At 37.3% G+C, this 15,069-nt stretch overlaps 5 protein-coding genes across 5 annotated transcripts; 1 reads left to right on the plus strand and 4 right to left on the minus strand.

The window, feature by feature from the left end:
- Positions 1 to 802: 802 nt before the first annotated feature.
- On the minus strand, positions 803 to 3,394 carry LOC108217090 (disease resistance protein RPP13). Its single transcript, XM_017389941.1, has one exon. The coding sequence runs from the start codon at positions 3,392 to 3,394 to the stop codon at positions 803 to 805; it is 2,592 nt and encodes an 863-aa protein (XP_017245430.1).
- A 618-nt stretch (positions 3,395 to 4,012) lies between these two features.
- Positions 4,013 to 4,801, minus strand: LOC108216383 (histone H4). Its single transcript, XM_064092421.1, has 2 exons — positions 4,660 to 4,801; positions 4,013 to 4,490 (listed from the first exon to the last, which is right to left on the minus strand). The coding sequence occupies exon 2, from the start codon at positions 4,471 to 4,473 to the stop codon at positions 4,162 to 4,164; it is 312 nt and encodes a 103-aa protein (XP_063948491.1). The 5' UTR covers positions 4,474 to 4,490; positions 4,660 to 4,801; the 3' UTR covers positions 4,013 to 4,161.
- Positions 4,802 to 5,199: 398 nt separating this feature from the next.
- On the minus strand, positions 5,200 to 6,254 carry LOC108218252 (chitinase 2). The gene has a single exon (XM_017391156.2). The coding sequence runs from the start codon at positions 6,204 to 6,206 to the stop codon at positions 5,289 to 5,291; it is 918 nt and encodes a 305-aa protein (XP_017246645.1). The 5' UTR covers positions 6,207 to 6,254; the 3' UTR covers positions 5,200 to 5,288.
- Positions 6,255 to 8,451: 2,197 nt separating this feature from the next.
- LOC108217724 (putative respiratory burst oxidase homolog protein H) lies at positions 8,452 to 13,280 on the plus strand. Its single transcript, XM_017390604.2, has 14 exons — positions 8,452 to 8,952; positions 9,077 to 9,239; positions 9,391 to 9,439; positions 9,535 to 9,648; positions 9,960 to 10,769; positions 10,984 to 11,076; positions 11,163 to 11,278; positions 11,394 to 11,496; positions 11,732 to 11,895; positions 11,964 to 12,120; positions 12,214 to 12,339; positions 12,580 to 12,708; positions 12,791 to 12,869; positions 13,007 to 13,280. Exons 1-14 carry the CDS (start codon positions 8,565 to 8,567, stop codon positions 13,114 to 13,116), a joined length of 2,601 nt encoding a protein of 866 aa, XP_017246093.2. The 5' UTR covers positions 8,452 to 8,564; the 3' UTR covers positions 13,117 to 13,280.
- Positions 13,281 to 13,453: 173 nt separating this feature from the next.
- On the minus strand, positions 13,454 to 14,118 carry LOC108218035 (embryo-specific protein ATS3A-like). The gene is made up of 2 exons (XM_017390958.2): positions 14,020 to 14,118; positions 13,454 to 13,918 (listed from the first exon to the last, which is right to left on the minus strand). The coding sequence occupies exons 1-2, from the start codon at positions 14,116 to 14,118 to the stop codon at positions 13,454 to 13,456; spliced, it is 564 nt and encodes a 187-aa protein (XP_017246447.2).
- Positions 14,119 to 15,069: the final 951 nt, after the last annotated feature.

Here is a 15,069-nt window from a genome sequence, read left to right on the forward strand (position 1 = left end):
ATGATAGTAGATGTTGCTAGTGATAATCAACTTACCCCCAATCTCTCACCTAAGGCTCTTATTTATAGAAGATGCAACACTCGCATCCGCTTGTCATGTGCTGGATGACGGGAACACCCGTTGTCTGATGGCTTCTAGGCTGTCTGCGGGGAGGCCATGCTGGTGATAACGGGGTGCAAAGTGGGCCCTATCACTAGGAAAATTCTTCATACAGCAACAACCAACAACTTTAGTGTTTAAGTGACCAGTAAACTCTAAGATAATTTTAAATAGTTAAACTTGCGATTAGACTCGGCAATTTGTTACACGACACGAAAAGTTAGTGTCTGGGTTTTGGATTTTGGTACACGAACACGAAAATACATGGTGAATTTATTGTTGGATATGGATTTTCATTTAAAATACACGAATGTACATGATATAAAAATATATATTTATGTACAAATATGTACACCATTGTATAAAATATAAAAGACTTAATTTATATTTCTGAAAATAATACATAAAATTGCACTTTTAAAACATATTTTAATTAAATTTTTATCATTATATTTATATTAAATGTACACGAAATCTACACGACGCGTTTCAAAATGGATATGAATTTCAGATTGGGTACACGAATCTTAAACTGGTCGTGTACGGATTTCACTTTTGAATACACGAAACACAAAAGTACATTACAGAGGATTGACAGGTCTACTTGCAATGTACATAGTTTATTTTTACTGCTAAAACTATATTATAGTTATAGATATGCGGGATCAGATACTCTTCCCAACTGTAACAACAAAAATTGAACTTAAAACAAACAATCATATGGGAGTGGAGGAACATCTCTAACTCGTTCGGTAACTACTTCCAAATTTTGACAACAGATTATCTGAAAACCTTTGAGCAAAGGCAAGGCTCTTTCCTCCACTTCCAATTCCTGTAAACTGGGGAGTTTACATAATGTTAAGAACCGTAGACTTGGAAAAGAATCATGAACGCATACCATTTTCTCCCCCAAGTACGCGCAATCCAAATAAAGGCTCATAAGATTTGACAAACTTCCCAAACTGGGCATTGGATCTTGCCTGAACAAAGTATTGACTAGTTTTAACTTAGTAACAGAATCTGGCAAAAAACATAAGTCTGATGGATGTTTAATAATACCCCACAAGTTGACATCGTTGAGACGTTTGCAAAACGAAAGAGGTTTGACGGTTGGGATGGCTCTGTAAAAAAACATGAGGATGAATGTCTGGAGACTTGTTAAGTTAGCAATGGAGTCCAAAGTGTCAGCATTTTCTTCTATTGATGCATCTAACATAACCAAACTATTGAGGTTGGTTAGATGTACAGTATCAGTCAGGATCCAGTTCTGATACCATATGCTATCTACGGTCTGGAGCTTTGTTTGGTGGCTACCAATCATCAGATTGATTGCAGAAAACTTCTGGCGGAAGTTTATATGCCTCAACTCTGGCAGCCCACATATTTCGCTAGGAAAGACGTAGTTATTGCCACCTAGACCGCACAAAGTTTGTAGCTTTTTCAGCTTTCCGATGGTTGGAGGAATTACTAATGCTCCAACCAAATTTGTGCAACTCGGTACGCCTAGGTACTTCAACAAAACCAAATTCCCAATTTCTTCTGGTATTACTTCTGAAGAACTACTGGTTAAATCTAGAACTTTGAGATATTTAAATCTTTCAGAGATCAATTTGATTTCTATTCCCACAAGTCCTGTAATTATTTTACCAGTTGTTGCTAATGAACGCAACTTGGAATTGTCAGGATGAGGTCCAATTAGTTTCAGGTAATTACCAATTCCATTATAAATGGCATGTCGTGGTTGTTCGCGCAACAGATGGACAGGACTTGGATGGTTATTACTTGAGTCGAAAATTCCTAGTAATCTCTCCTCCTTTGCCTTCTGTACAGCAAGATCACGTACAAGATCATGGACCCGGCATGCCGCAACTCGTCCATCGCAGTACGAGTCTACTATCTGAATCATGTTGCGATTAATCAACTCATGTAGATAATCCTTAGCCACGTCCTCCATAAGTAATCCATCTCTTTCGTCAATTTCAGATATGAATTCCTCAGCAATCCATAAATGCCCCAACATGTCAACGTCAAATATAAAGTCTTCTGGGTACTTGGCAAGGTAGAGAAAACATTTCCTCTTCTGGAAAGACAAGTCATTATAACTCAAGTTGAGTATCTCTTGAATCTCCACAGAATTGCCCTTCAACTGGCTCCAAATATGATCATGCACCTCTAACCAACCTTGGTACCCCTTGTGCAATAATAGCCCACTCAGGACTACAATTGCAAGTGGTAAGCCTTGACATTTACCTACCATCTCCTCTCCTAACTTCTCCAGATTCTTGGTTGGTTTTGCTCTCTTACAGAACAATTGCCAGCTCTCATCGTTACTCAGGAAATGGAGTTCATGGACAAAACATCTGTCATCTACCATCTGAGCAATTTTTTTATTTCTTGTAGTTATAACGACCCTACTACCATATTTCGTGCCTGCAAAAGCTTTTTTAATCTTTTCCCAACCCTCTATTTCCCACATATCATCAATCACAACCAAACAGCGATCACAAGTTTGTAGTATAGCTTGCATGTTTCGCAGCAAGTCGACCTCTTTCATGTGGGACAAATTAGCTGCAAGCTTGTCGAAAGACATTATCATTGTTCTTAAAACATCTTCAAAGTTATATGCCTGGGAAAAACAAACCCAGGCACGAGTCTCGAAATGGCTCAACTCGCTGGAGTGGTACAACTTACTGGCAAGTGTAGTCTTGCCCAAACCTCCCATTCCGTGGATGGAAATAACGCCAAGTGAGTCATCCTCTTTAACAAGTTCAGCCAACAGAACCTTAGTATCTTCCTCATAACCAACTACGTCCACCTGGTTTTCAAAAGACGTTGCTCTTAGTAATGCTTTTTTACCTCGCTGCACTGTTGCAGTGGCTAAAATGTTGGAAATGCCATAATCTTCTCGCCTGTTCTTGATCTCCACAATTCTTTCCTTAAGTGACTCGATTTGCTTGCCAATATCATACAGATTTGATTCTTTTCTGCACATGCAGATAAACCTCCGCAGACGATTCAGAATACCATGTTTAAGAGCTTCATGTTCTTCTTTGAGGAAGTTAAACCTCTCCAGGATAAGAATAGCTTCATTGGCAACATCTTTGACATTGTTTATCCATAGGCGGACTAGTTCATCCTCTTGTTTTGCTTCTGCAGCTCTTACAGAAGACTGGAGGTAGCACAATTCATCTTTGAGCCACCTTACACCGTTTTTCACTCCTATCCTTATATCAACTTCCCTGGCGAGAAAATTACCAAGCTTTTCAATTGCAAAGGATATAGTTTTATCAACCATTTTTATGTTTTATGATTTTCAAATTTTCGAGAATGCTGTATATGTATGATGCCCACACAGAAGAAACTCAGAATATACCACAAAGCTTTGAAATTTGATATTCTATTTAACTTGTCTACTTGTTCTATACTAATAATATGCTAGCTATCATGGTATCGTCAATCTAATATCATATGATCACATTATTGATAGTTAGCTATGACTTTAGATCTGAAAAAGAAATTTAAGGGTTGTATAATAATCAAAGCTCCTGGGCACAAGTTATTGCTACTGTATCACAATCATGCACTGCGTAAGTAGTATTTAAAAAAAAAATCATTCTTTTAAATAGACATCGAATGCAACAGCCGACGACTTTAAGCATTGCTGCTTTAAGATAATTAACAACAAATTAAAGAACTAATGCTTAGAGGTCAAGTAAATTTAAGGGTGTAAGCATACAAATTGAGCAACAGTTATTGTGATCATTACCTCAGTGGTATATAATTTACAGATTCTCTGGTGTGTCCTTATTGGCGCACACTAGCATTTAGCAACCACTTGTTAGTTAGGTGGTGGATTTCAATTTGCTCCCATCTCATTAATAATGATGACCAAAAATCTTCACCAATCAAAAGCTTCAACAAAACATTTTCATTAAATATTAAACTATAAAGTAAATATTTCATTACATATTATAACCACACAATTCTACTTCTAAGTTGTGAAAAACAACATTTGAAACATCATTTATAAGTTTGCAACTAAAAATTGTTTCAAATTCGAATTTAGCCTCCAAAACCATAAAGGGTCCTGCCCTGCCTCTTAAGTGCATAAACAACATCCATAGCCGTCACAGTCTTCCTCCTGGCATGCTCCGTATAAGTCACCGCATCGCGAATCACATTCTCCAAAAAGATCTTCAACACACCTCTCGTTTCCTCATAAATCAATCCGCTTATTCGCTTGACACCGCCTCTTCGAGCCAATCTCCGAATGGCGGGTTTGGTGATCCCCTGGATGTTGTCACGGAGCACTTTGCGGTGCCTCTTGGCTCCCCCCTTTCCCAGTCCCTTGCCTCCCTTTCCTCTTCCTGACATTGTCGCTGCTTAATATTCTGCAAGACATTCAATCAAACATTTTATAAGCAGTACTAATATCAAATCAGGAACTATAAGTTCAAACAGGCAAGTTATCAAACAGCTTGGATGCATTGCCAATAAATACAAAAATAGAAATTACAACATAAAGTGAGATAAAACTAAAGATTGTAAAGAGGGACAAACCTGAAATCAGAAATGGAGATGGTTAATGGATATATGAGTCAAGGGTTCGTTGTTGAATTTATAGAGTGACAAGTTTGTTATCGATCCGTGAGAATTAGATGGGTATGTTTTGACCGTTGATGGATGTGATGATCGACGGTATAGATTGCATTTTCTGGACTCGCACGGATAGGTGAAATTTTGGCGCTTGTATTTTGGGATTAAAACTTGAAATAGTGTAGTTTTTAAAATACACGCGGGAGGGGGAGGTTGTCATTTTGAATTATTTAGATAATTTCGATGTTTATAGTTAATTTAGGTCCAAATATATAGTGGTCTTTTTATTTGAATATATGTACATGGATTCGGCCGCTCAAGTGTGTATTATCGAATCACTGAAATGGTGAAATATTAATATTATGAGTAAAATGTATGAGTAGTGGTCGGATTTTAGTTCGGCCACAGTGTTGTCATTTTTGTATTTAGCAACGTTAAGCATCTTCACATTTTTGTATTTAGCAATGTTAAGCATCTTCAACAATGTTAATTTTAATCACGATATATCTATAGGTGAAAGTATATTGATAGATGAAAGATAAAAACACAGCAAAAGATCATACACAGAAAAAGATCATACTGATAACTTAACACTAGTGAGAGATTGCTAATAGTGCTTGTGATTGCTTCTCATAGGGGAATCCTCTTGACATAGAATCATCAGCAGACCATATAAATATACCATGAAGTTCTTTCTTGCTTTTGAGCCTTTGGCATGCAGTGAAGAAGCCATTTTCTGGAGACAAACCTCCACTTCCATCAGTACTAAAGCTAGCCAACACCTTCCCTCCGTTGTATTTCGATGTCTGAGTCTCAAAATAATTCATAAATTGAGAAACAGTTGTTCCTGCGTCGTATGCATAGAATTGAAAGTTCACGTAGTCGATGAGATGACCATAACTCTTCCAAAGAGCCAGGTAATGGCTTTGAACCTCATCATCGTCGTATGGTGCTATGGAAGCGAAAGAAATGACACCATTCTTCTTAAGGGCGGTTATGAGCTGTCCAATACATTCTGCAAATGTGTCAGGATCTCCTTGGAAATGTTCATAATCGATATCAATGCCATCTAGATTATACTCTTGGATGATGTTTGTGAGTGAAGATATGGCATTTGAAACCCATGAATCCACGGAAGATGGACTAAAGTAAGCGCTTCCTCCTCCAACGCTATCACCACCTAAGCTTAGTGCTACTTTTACATTTGAATGCTTTTTCTTGATTGCGGAGACTTTGGAAGCACTGAGATTATCGTTGTCCCAGAATATATTGAATTTTCCATTGGTAGGAGAAGGAGACGAAGAAGTGGTATAATCGATGGCAAAAGCAAGGATAAAGTGAAACTCCACGTTGGGGTTTATTGGTACATCTGAGAATTTTATGTTATTGAACTCTGCACCAATGTATTCGCGGAAGATATCTGAGGTTGCAGGGGCAGTTAAGTGTTTAGCTGAGGTGATTAGGAGAGCTTGAAGAGCGAAAATAGTTAGGAAAGCCTTTGAGAACTCCATACTGGGAAAAGAAGATGTGTTTGGTGGCTTTGATATTGAAATACAATCAGAAAGCATGCATATATATACTAATTTGGAGATGTAACATGTTACTAATTATGTAAATTAATATGCATGACTGCTTGTTAAGACAAGCTTAATCGCTTATGATATCAAGCGTACGATGTCTCCTTGATAGTTTAACGTAAAAGGAGTATTATTTAGGTGACTGTTAATTACATCTTGAACAAGTGTCTGTTTTTTGCAGAAGCCAGTTTTGTTTGCTTCCTTATAACCATTAAAGGTTTTAAAAATGATAATACTCTTATCAACTTCTTCCTCAAGGCACAGCATTCAATTAGCTGACTAAAGCCGACACCCTCACCATATCTGTCCTGCTCGCAAGCTTCTTACTTATAAGTTATAATCGAGCTTTAGACCAATCCAGAAAAATTGATCAAGTGATCTGGAACTTCCCTTGAGAAAAAAATGCTAGTTTTAGTATCTTATAGATTTCGACTGTCCTAAATCTATTGTGTAGAAACTGATTAATTTGTCTATCCTAATAATCACACACATGACTTCATGAGTACCTCATCTTGCCAAAAGAATAGAAGTGAGTATCAAAATAGAGGACAACGCTTAGGACTGCTAATTTAGCAGTCTTACTAACAAAGGCCTACATTGAGGTATAGCAAATCTGGCTTAACTAATAGTACACGTACAACCAGATCTCTTTCGCTTGCTCACTCCCTCCCCCGATCAAAATCTGATATGGGTAACTCACAATTTTCTACCTCGGATATGTATGGAGTATGGTGAATGCAGAGAGTTTACTTACCTGCGTTTTAGCCATGATCTCCGTCTGTTTTAGTTTGTAGGTGACTCGTGACTTGTACATGGCATACAAGCACAACATATCTTCAGACCTATGATCTACAGATTTGGTACTTAAACTCATCGTAATAAAAATGTAGTGTCATCATTAGCAAGGTTGCCAGAAGCTGCAGAGAGTGGAAGTTTAATGGGTGCAAGCTAAACTTGCACGTCTTTATAATATATGGTGATGGTCCAGGTGCAAGACTAGCACCATAGTCTAGGTGAATAATGGTAATCAACTAAATTGCACCACTGTTTTTCCATTGTCTTTCAGAAGGCATCTCCACGTACATTTGCTTGCTGAGTGCATTGGAAGGCTCATAACAACCCTCAAGAGGAACAATGTTATATCTTTTGCTTCAATGGCTCCATTTGATGGTGATCAAGGTCAACGCCACTATAAGGATCTTCAGAGTAGATATGGCTATGTCATAGACCACGTAAACTTGCAGTTTTACGTGTAAGACTCAAGTACAACCGTGCCTGAGCTTTTGAGTTACTTCAGAACTCAAACATCAAACTATCAAGGTGCTAAGGTTTTGGCAAGTTTTACAAGTACTGGTGGTGGAGCCTTATCACCAGAACCTGGTTTCTTTACTGCCTGCAGCACTCTAAAAGATCTTGAGGGGTTAAAAACGTATATAATAACTAAATGTTCCAAGGTAGAAGGATTTTCGAGTGCCCACTGTTAGAATATAAGATCCTGGAAAGGGCCTTTCTCTAACACCTTGAGGTTTTAGAGTAACTGGTTCCTTGACATGGTATCAGAGCCAGGTTGGCGGAGGACTCGGGTTCGATTCCTGCCACCCCCAATATTCTCACAATTTATAGTGGCACGAATGGCAAATTAATGCTCCAAAGATGAGCGCCCGTGATCCTCAGAGTACATTTGGTGGATTAAGCTCATACAGGCGAGAGACGGTGACACCCACGTACCCTGTTCCTTCCATCCTAGAGCACTAGATATGATGGCTTTAAGTTTTAGCTAATGCAGGTTTCAACTGATTTATATAGGAGAAAAGAGATTGAGATAAAAGTAGCAAGCAAATGAGCAAAATTATTTTCCAAGTATGTGTTTCACCTGGTTTAAAATATTATTAGCCTCAGTCCTTATGTATCATAACACTATGATAAATACACATTTGACAGTCATACAAAATAACATCTTTCGAACAATTATGCATGCAGAGACACATATTGAACAATTATGCATGCAGAGACACGTTGCCCCTTTTTATGTGTAGATTATTTAACAGAATTTTCGTTATTGTCTTTCTATTTTTAGAAAAGAATTAACTAAACCAACATTGTGACATTGATATATTATTTGTCCTTGCTTGCTATCTTCTTGGTTTGACGATGTTTCCTCCTTTCTCTTCTCTCTTCTTTCACCTCCACCACTTTTCTTCACACCATGCAACTTGCAACTATCCATCTTTTGCGAAAAAATCTTCAAATCGATACTAAAACTCAGAGGAAAACGAAATCATTGCAGCATTCATGGATAACTTGCATACACGTAGGAGACCAGGCGATTCTGAAAAAGTCGTTCTTCAGGGCGTTAAGATTGATAAATTGAACAATGAGCAGAACAATATGGCGTCACCGCAATCACAAAATCAAACGCGTCAGACATTGCCTAAATCTGTAAGCAAAAGCACTTTTGGTAGGATTGCTAGTACCTTTAAAGCCTCTAGGAATGCATCTAAAGGCATTGGCCATAGGCACGCCCCTCATTCTGGAGCGCTTAGAGGCCTTAATAGTGTCCGATTTATTGATAAAAAACAAGTAGGGAAAGAGGGTGATGGTTGGCACAATGTGGAGAATCGTTTTCATCAAATGGCAGTCAATGGAAAGCTCAGTAGAGAAAAATTTGGAGTTTGTGTTGGTAAATACTATATATACAACCTTTTGTTATTTGTCGGTGCAAATTTTGGTTCATTTTATTGTTGGCTATGGTCTGTATTTCTATTTTTGAGCTGCTCGTGATTTTTATTTTTTCGGTTAAAAAGGAATGGGGGAGAGCAGAGACTTTGCAGTAGAGTTATTCGATACGTTGGCAAGGCGGAGGGATGTAAATACAGAAAATGGGATAGACTTGGAACAACTGAAGTTGTTCTGGGAAGACATTGCACTACAAGACAGTGATACAAGGCTTAGCATATTCTTTGATATGTAAGGAACTCATCTCTAAAGTATTTTTATAACACCTTGTGTCAAAGGAAGATAAAATGTAATGTGCAGGCGTTACTTCATAGTTTTTCAGCTTTGTCCACAAGTTATTTCTGCAACATAGCCTGAAAATGTAACAATGGTAGTTTTTCAGGTGTGACAAGAATGGTGACGGTAGGTTATCTGAGGAAGAGGTGAAAGAGGTGAGGAAGTTATAGCCGTTATAATTGTTCTGTGTTTTGCATTTTTATGATTAATCACAAGTGAACTCATCTAACTAGCTATTGTCATGGGGAAGGTACTTATAATGAGTGCTTCGGCTAACAAGCTCGGAACTTTCAAGAAACATGCTGGCCGCTATGCAGCTGTCATCATGGAAGAACTGGACCCTGATCATTTGGGCTATATAGAGGTAAGAGCATTCTCATTCTTCCTCATTTTCTGTACAATCTTCATTATAAAAAATTATACTCCCTTGTGTTTATAACTTTTTATTCCATTCTCTCCCCATTCCTTTCCGATCAAGTGAATGTGATCTATCTAATACTTTAGTTAGGCTTAAGGTCGTCTTCATGAACTTCCACATTCTAAAAATGTAGGTGAGCTTATAAACTTAAAAGTAGCACTGAAGTAATTTACATGCTCAGACTGATGGCCCCTTATGGCCCCAGAGTTGTGTTGTCGAAATTCCTAAAGCTCTTCTAATTTTCTTTGTGCAAACAGATGTGGCAACTTGAAGCAATATTAAGAGGGGGGTTGGCCAATCAAGAAGGAGGCAACTCCGGTGGCGCTGCTATGAAGAAATCACAATCACTTGCAAGAACCATGATACCTACAAGATACAGAGGTGCAATAGGTAAATATGGAAGTTTAGCCTTGGAAAAAACATATGAAAACTGGCAGAAAATATGGGTAATGCTCTTGTGGTTGTACGTGAATGCTCAACTCTTTGCCTGGAAGTTTCAAGAATACAAAAAGAAACCAAGTTTCTTAGTCTGTAGCTATTGTGTTTGCTTTGCCAAGGGTGCAGCTGAGACTCTCAAGTTCAACATGGCTCTCATTCTATTTCCTGTATGCAGAAGAACATTAACTAAAATCCGTGAATCATTTCTTGGAACCTTTATACCTTTTGATGAAAACATCAACTTCCACAAAATTATTGCATTAGGGGTCGCCATTGGGGTTGCTGTACATACAGGGTTTCATCTTACTTGCAATCTTGTGAGAATGTCAAGTTGTTCTCGGTCATTATTTATGAGTACCCTCGGACCAAGCTTCGACTACAAGCAGCCATCTTATATGGACATTGTAATGACCATTCCAGGTATAACCGGCGTGCTCATGATTTTAATTATGGCTTTTTCATTCACTCTAGCCACACATGCATTCAGAAGGAATGTTGTAAAATTGCCATGGATATTCCATCACTTAGCTGGTTTTAATGCTTTCTGGTACTCACATCATCTTCTGGCGGTAGTCTATATCCTCTTCTACATTCATGGCACCATGTTAATCATTGGCAAGGAAAAGACGGTACGTTCATCTACACATGTCATGATCTTTTAAGAGGAATGCCAAAATTTGAGCATAAATGAATTGTCCACACATTAGTACATTTACACAGATCTGTCCTAGCTACAAACATAGTAATACCGTTATAATCTTCTATTTCTTATTAGCTACAGTTCCATATTTTTCCAGTTATCAGTTAGGCTAATGCATCTGAAACAATTTGTTTTCTGTGTAGACGTGGATGTATATCACAGTTCCAATACTTTGCTATGCAACTGAACGGCTTTTGGTTCTTCGCGATCTCAATTTTGATGTCCAGATCATAAAGGTTGGATTAACACATCAGATTCACATGATCGATGATTACTACTGAAGATACAATATCAACGTAACTAATCTGTAAATGATATGCAGGCTATTATATACACGGGAAATGTGTTAGCCTTATACATGAGCAAACCTCCATCATTCAAGTACCAGAGTGGGATGTACCTTTTTGTCAAGTGTCCAGATATTTCGCCTTTTGAATGGTATATGTTCAACAATTATATATTCAGCAACATTCATATAGATATATGAAGTTAACATCGATATGTTTCATTTATTATTCTTTTGCAAATAAACCACGTTGATGGACGAAAACAGGCATCCGTTCTCAATTACTTCTGCACCAGGAGATGACTACCTAAGTATTCACATTCGTACTCTGGGAGACTGGACCACTGAACTTAAAGACAGATTTGCGAAGGTAAGTATGGTACATTTTTATATTCGCTCTGAACTTAAGCTTGATGGACTTAAAATTCATACTCCCCCCTATGAATCCACAGGCCTTATTATCAATTTGTAGTTTAGACAATTAAACCTGCTACCAAGAATTTCTTATATTTATTTATATTGTGATTCTGTTTATTAATCTTTTTATACTTCAAATCAATTTGACTCGAGCTTCCTTTAAGAGTTCTAATGCATGCAAATAACAGGTCTGTGAAGTCAAAGACGCGAAACCAAGACAAGGAAATCTTGTAAGAATGGAAACAAGATCAAATGTCAGATCTGCAAGCTTAGCTTCACGCTCATCAGCTGCGGAATGCGTGCCCAAGTCAGGCCCATTGCAGATTGAGCCAGAATCATCTTCAGATCAAGAGTAAGCAAGTTTAAGCTGCTATACTTTGATTAATCCATATTATTGTTAATTCATATCCTTTGGTGCAGTTTCCCAACGATTATCATCAAAGGACCTTACGGTGCACCAGCTCAGAATTACAAGAAATATGACGTACTTTTACTTATTGGCCTAGGAATAGGAGCAACTCCCTTTATCAGCATATTAAAAGACCTTTTAAACAACATTGGCGATTACAAGAAACAGGTAAGTCAAATGCTTGATGACTTTCAATTGTCTAGATCGGAAATTTGGATACATGGACAAAAAGTAAATTCAGAGCATTTTCGACTACTGCAGGACTTTGATGAGGAGGCTGATGCAAAAATTCCTGATCGAGCATACTTCTATTGGGTGACAAGAGAACAAGGCTCCTTTGAATGGTTCAAAGGCGTAATGGATGATGTTGCAGAACAAGACGTCAATGTATGTTCTGAAAATACTAATATTACTAGGTTATCTGGATTTAATGATATAGTCCCTCACTTCGTAAAAGGCAAATTCATTGGGATTCACATTTTTTCCAAGATAAATTTGTCTATCAGGCTTCACAAAAGGGCTTTAGATTACCACAATCAATGAAACTTTTAACTTTCAAAATGCATGAATTCTTATATATGATCTTATCACATGAAAGCTTCTCTCACAAATTTTCTGCTATTGCAGCATATAATCGAAATGCATAACTATCTGACTAGTGTATATGAAGAAGGCGATGCTCGATCTGCACTCATAACAATGGTTCAGTCTTTGGAACGTGCTAAAAAGGGTGTTGATGTCGTTTCAAATAGTAAGGTATAACATTATTACACTGGATATGCTCCTATTTACATTATTGTAGACTTGAGCTTGTTTCTAATAATTAAAAGCACCACAGATAATAACACACTTTGCAAGACCAAACTGGAGAAAGGTGTTTACTGATTTAGCGACGACCCATGATAAACATATCATAGGTAATATATTTGTACAATTTAAGTACTAAAGATCTTACTGTGCTATACAGACGTAATTTTTTGTTTTATTACACTTTTGTGGCCATCATTTAACTTATCTCCATTTCCCAGACCCTTAACATTTGCTAAATTTTCAGGCGTGTTCTACTGTGGAAGTCCTACACTTACAAAACCACTCAGGGAGCTCTGTGAAGAATTTAGCTTGGAAACCTCAAGTCGCTTTGAATTCCACAAGGAAAACTTCTAAGTAGATAGGCAATCTAGTACAAAGTGTTGTATGTCATATAGCAGATTCGGTCACTTCTTTTCAAGTCACATGTGTACACATAACGGAACTTCTGAATCTTGAAGTGTTAGTTCCTCTTACATTTTCTGACAGATTAATGATGCATTATAATGTTTTTCAGAGAACATAGAAAGTGTTCTAATCTTATTATGGTGTTGTATAGACTTGATATCAAAGCTAGAGCTATATGAGAAATCATATTATTCAACTATTTTGTAACTTAAACAGATCTTTGCATTTTTCTGCCTATGAACAAACCCACAGAATATAGGAAAATATGGGGCTAGGTCATGAATGTTCAAGCATGCTTCTTTCCCAACACTTTCCTCTTGTACTTGACTCCAAAAGGAGTAACTTCAGTCTCACACATATCAGAGCCATGCCAAACATGCCTGGGCAGGTATCGACGAACATAAAAATAATCAGAGCTGAAATGGGATCCTTCAAACACTTTGACCTGCACGAAACCCGGCCTCCAATCATCATTTCCATTTAATTTTAAGTATAGGTAACAGATCATCGACTCAACACACGGTCCTGTAACTTGAAACTGATCCACCATGCAGGCTTGAAATGGTTTTCTAGGAATATCATCAAGAACTTGTGGCTGCAATGGATCTAATCTTCGTAGGTGCTTCGAGTTAAGATGGTGCACAAGTATATCATTTGATTTTGCGTCTCCAAACCTCAAGCTGACATGGTTGGATGTCTCAGCACCTCTGGTACAAGTTGTTTCTACTGTAACTGCATAGCTGCAATTTCCCTGATATGAACCACAGACAAACATAACATATGAAGTAACACATACAAACATATATTGTTTCTAAGATATGAGTTATAGGAAATGTAAGAACTAGAATGTACCTTGTTTTTTGTTGATAGCTGGGCACTTAGAGCTGTCTGAAAAATCTCTGAAATCAATCCAATAGTTAAGAAAATCCGTAAACCTCCAGAGCGTCTCATTTTCATATGCATTCAGATCGAAGAAAAAATAGTAATGCCAATTATGTGAGAGGAGATCATGAAGTTACTTATAGCAGTTTTTCGTACCAAAGTTTCTCACATATCCTTTTCTTGAAGGTTTTCTTAAGTAAAATTCTTTGGTTTCTCTCCATTTCTGTAAAGCATATAATCCCTTTCTAAATATAAGCTTTGCTACTAAACCTTAAATTCGAGTGCTTTAAAGCTTAAAGTGTTTGCTCTGCTTTCACTTATGCAACTTTAGACAAACCATCATCTGTCAGGTGAAGTAAAGAATATATCACATGATCAAATGGATCACTCCAAGAAAAATAAAGGAATAAGTAATACTGATGAAATGAATTAGAGATAAAGTTATGAGAATCAATTGTTAGAACCACTAGCCCTATTTTCAGGTAATTTGTTTATATTTAAGATGAAAAATTGACAGGACTTGTAATATAACATCAGTTTAGGCAGTAAAACGCGATCCCAGGTAACACATTACGCCAACAATTTATCAGATTTATATACAGTAAGAAGATGTGGACTTATAATCCTACTGACTCGAGCAAGAATGACTCAAGTAAAGATGGTAATGACATTTTCTATGAGAGGATCATACAAGAATGATAAATCACGAATGAGAAGCATCGAGCAACTGTGGAGATGTCAAGAATTGCTTAAGGTCATATAATGAAAGACTTGATTCTTAGAAGCTAAAGTTGATGATTTGGATGATCTTAAATTTCTCATGGTCCAACAAAATCATGTGCTACCATACTCTTGTGATCTGGATATTTTTGTGCAGGGTCTGTAACGAACAATTTACTATGTGAGAAAACTTTGCTAATTCAGTAGCTGATGCAGTCAGATATGTAAGGTTACAAGAGGAATCATTGACTGCAAGTTTTCGAAAATTTATTAAAACCTATGTATCCTGTGACCAAGAGG

This window comes from Daucus carota, chromosome 4, assembly GCF_001625215.2.
Source record: "Daucus carota subsp. sativus chromosome 4, DH1 v3.0, whole genome shotgun sequence".
NCBI lineage: Eukaryota > Viridiplantae > Streptophyta > Magnoliopsida > Apiales > Apiaceae > Daucus > Daucus carota.

Coding starts and splice junctions, on each gene's coding strand:
- LOC108217090 (XM_017389941.1), bottom strand. CDS start 3,394: ATGGTTGATAAAACTATATCCTTTGCAATTGAAAAGCTTGGTAATTTT.
- LOC108216383 (XM_064092421.1), bottom strand. CDS start 4,473: ATGTCAGGAAGAGGAAAGGGAGGCAAGGGACTGGGAAAGGGGGGAGCC.
- LOC108218252 (XM_017391156.2), bottom strand. CDS start 6,206: ATGGAGTTCTCAAAGGCTTTCCTAACTATTTTCGCTCTTCAAGCTCTC.
- LOC108217724 (XM_017390604.2), top strand. CDS start 8,565: ATGGATAACTTGCATACACGTAGGAGACCAGGCGATTCTGAAAAAGTC. Junction 9,240..9,390: donor CTTAGCATATTCTTTGATAT/GTAAGGAACTCA, acceptor GTAGTTTTTCAG/GTGTGACAAGAATGGTGACG. Junction 12,870..13,006: donor CCATGATAAACATATCATAG/GTAATATATTTG, acceptor CTAAATTTTCAG/GCGTGTTCTACTGTGGAAGT.
- LOC108218035 (XM_017390958.2), bottom strand. CDS start 14,118: ATGAGACGCTCTGGAGGTTTACGGATTTTCTTAACTATTGGATTGATT. Junction 13,919..14,019: donor AGCTATCAACAAAAAACAAG/GTACATTCTAGT, acceptor GGTTCATATCAG/GGAAATTGCAGCTATGCAGT.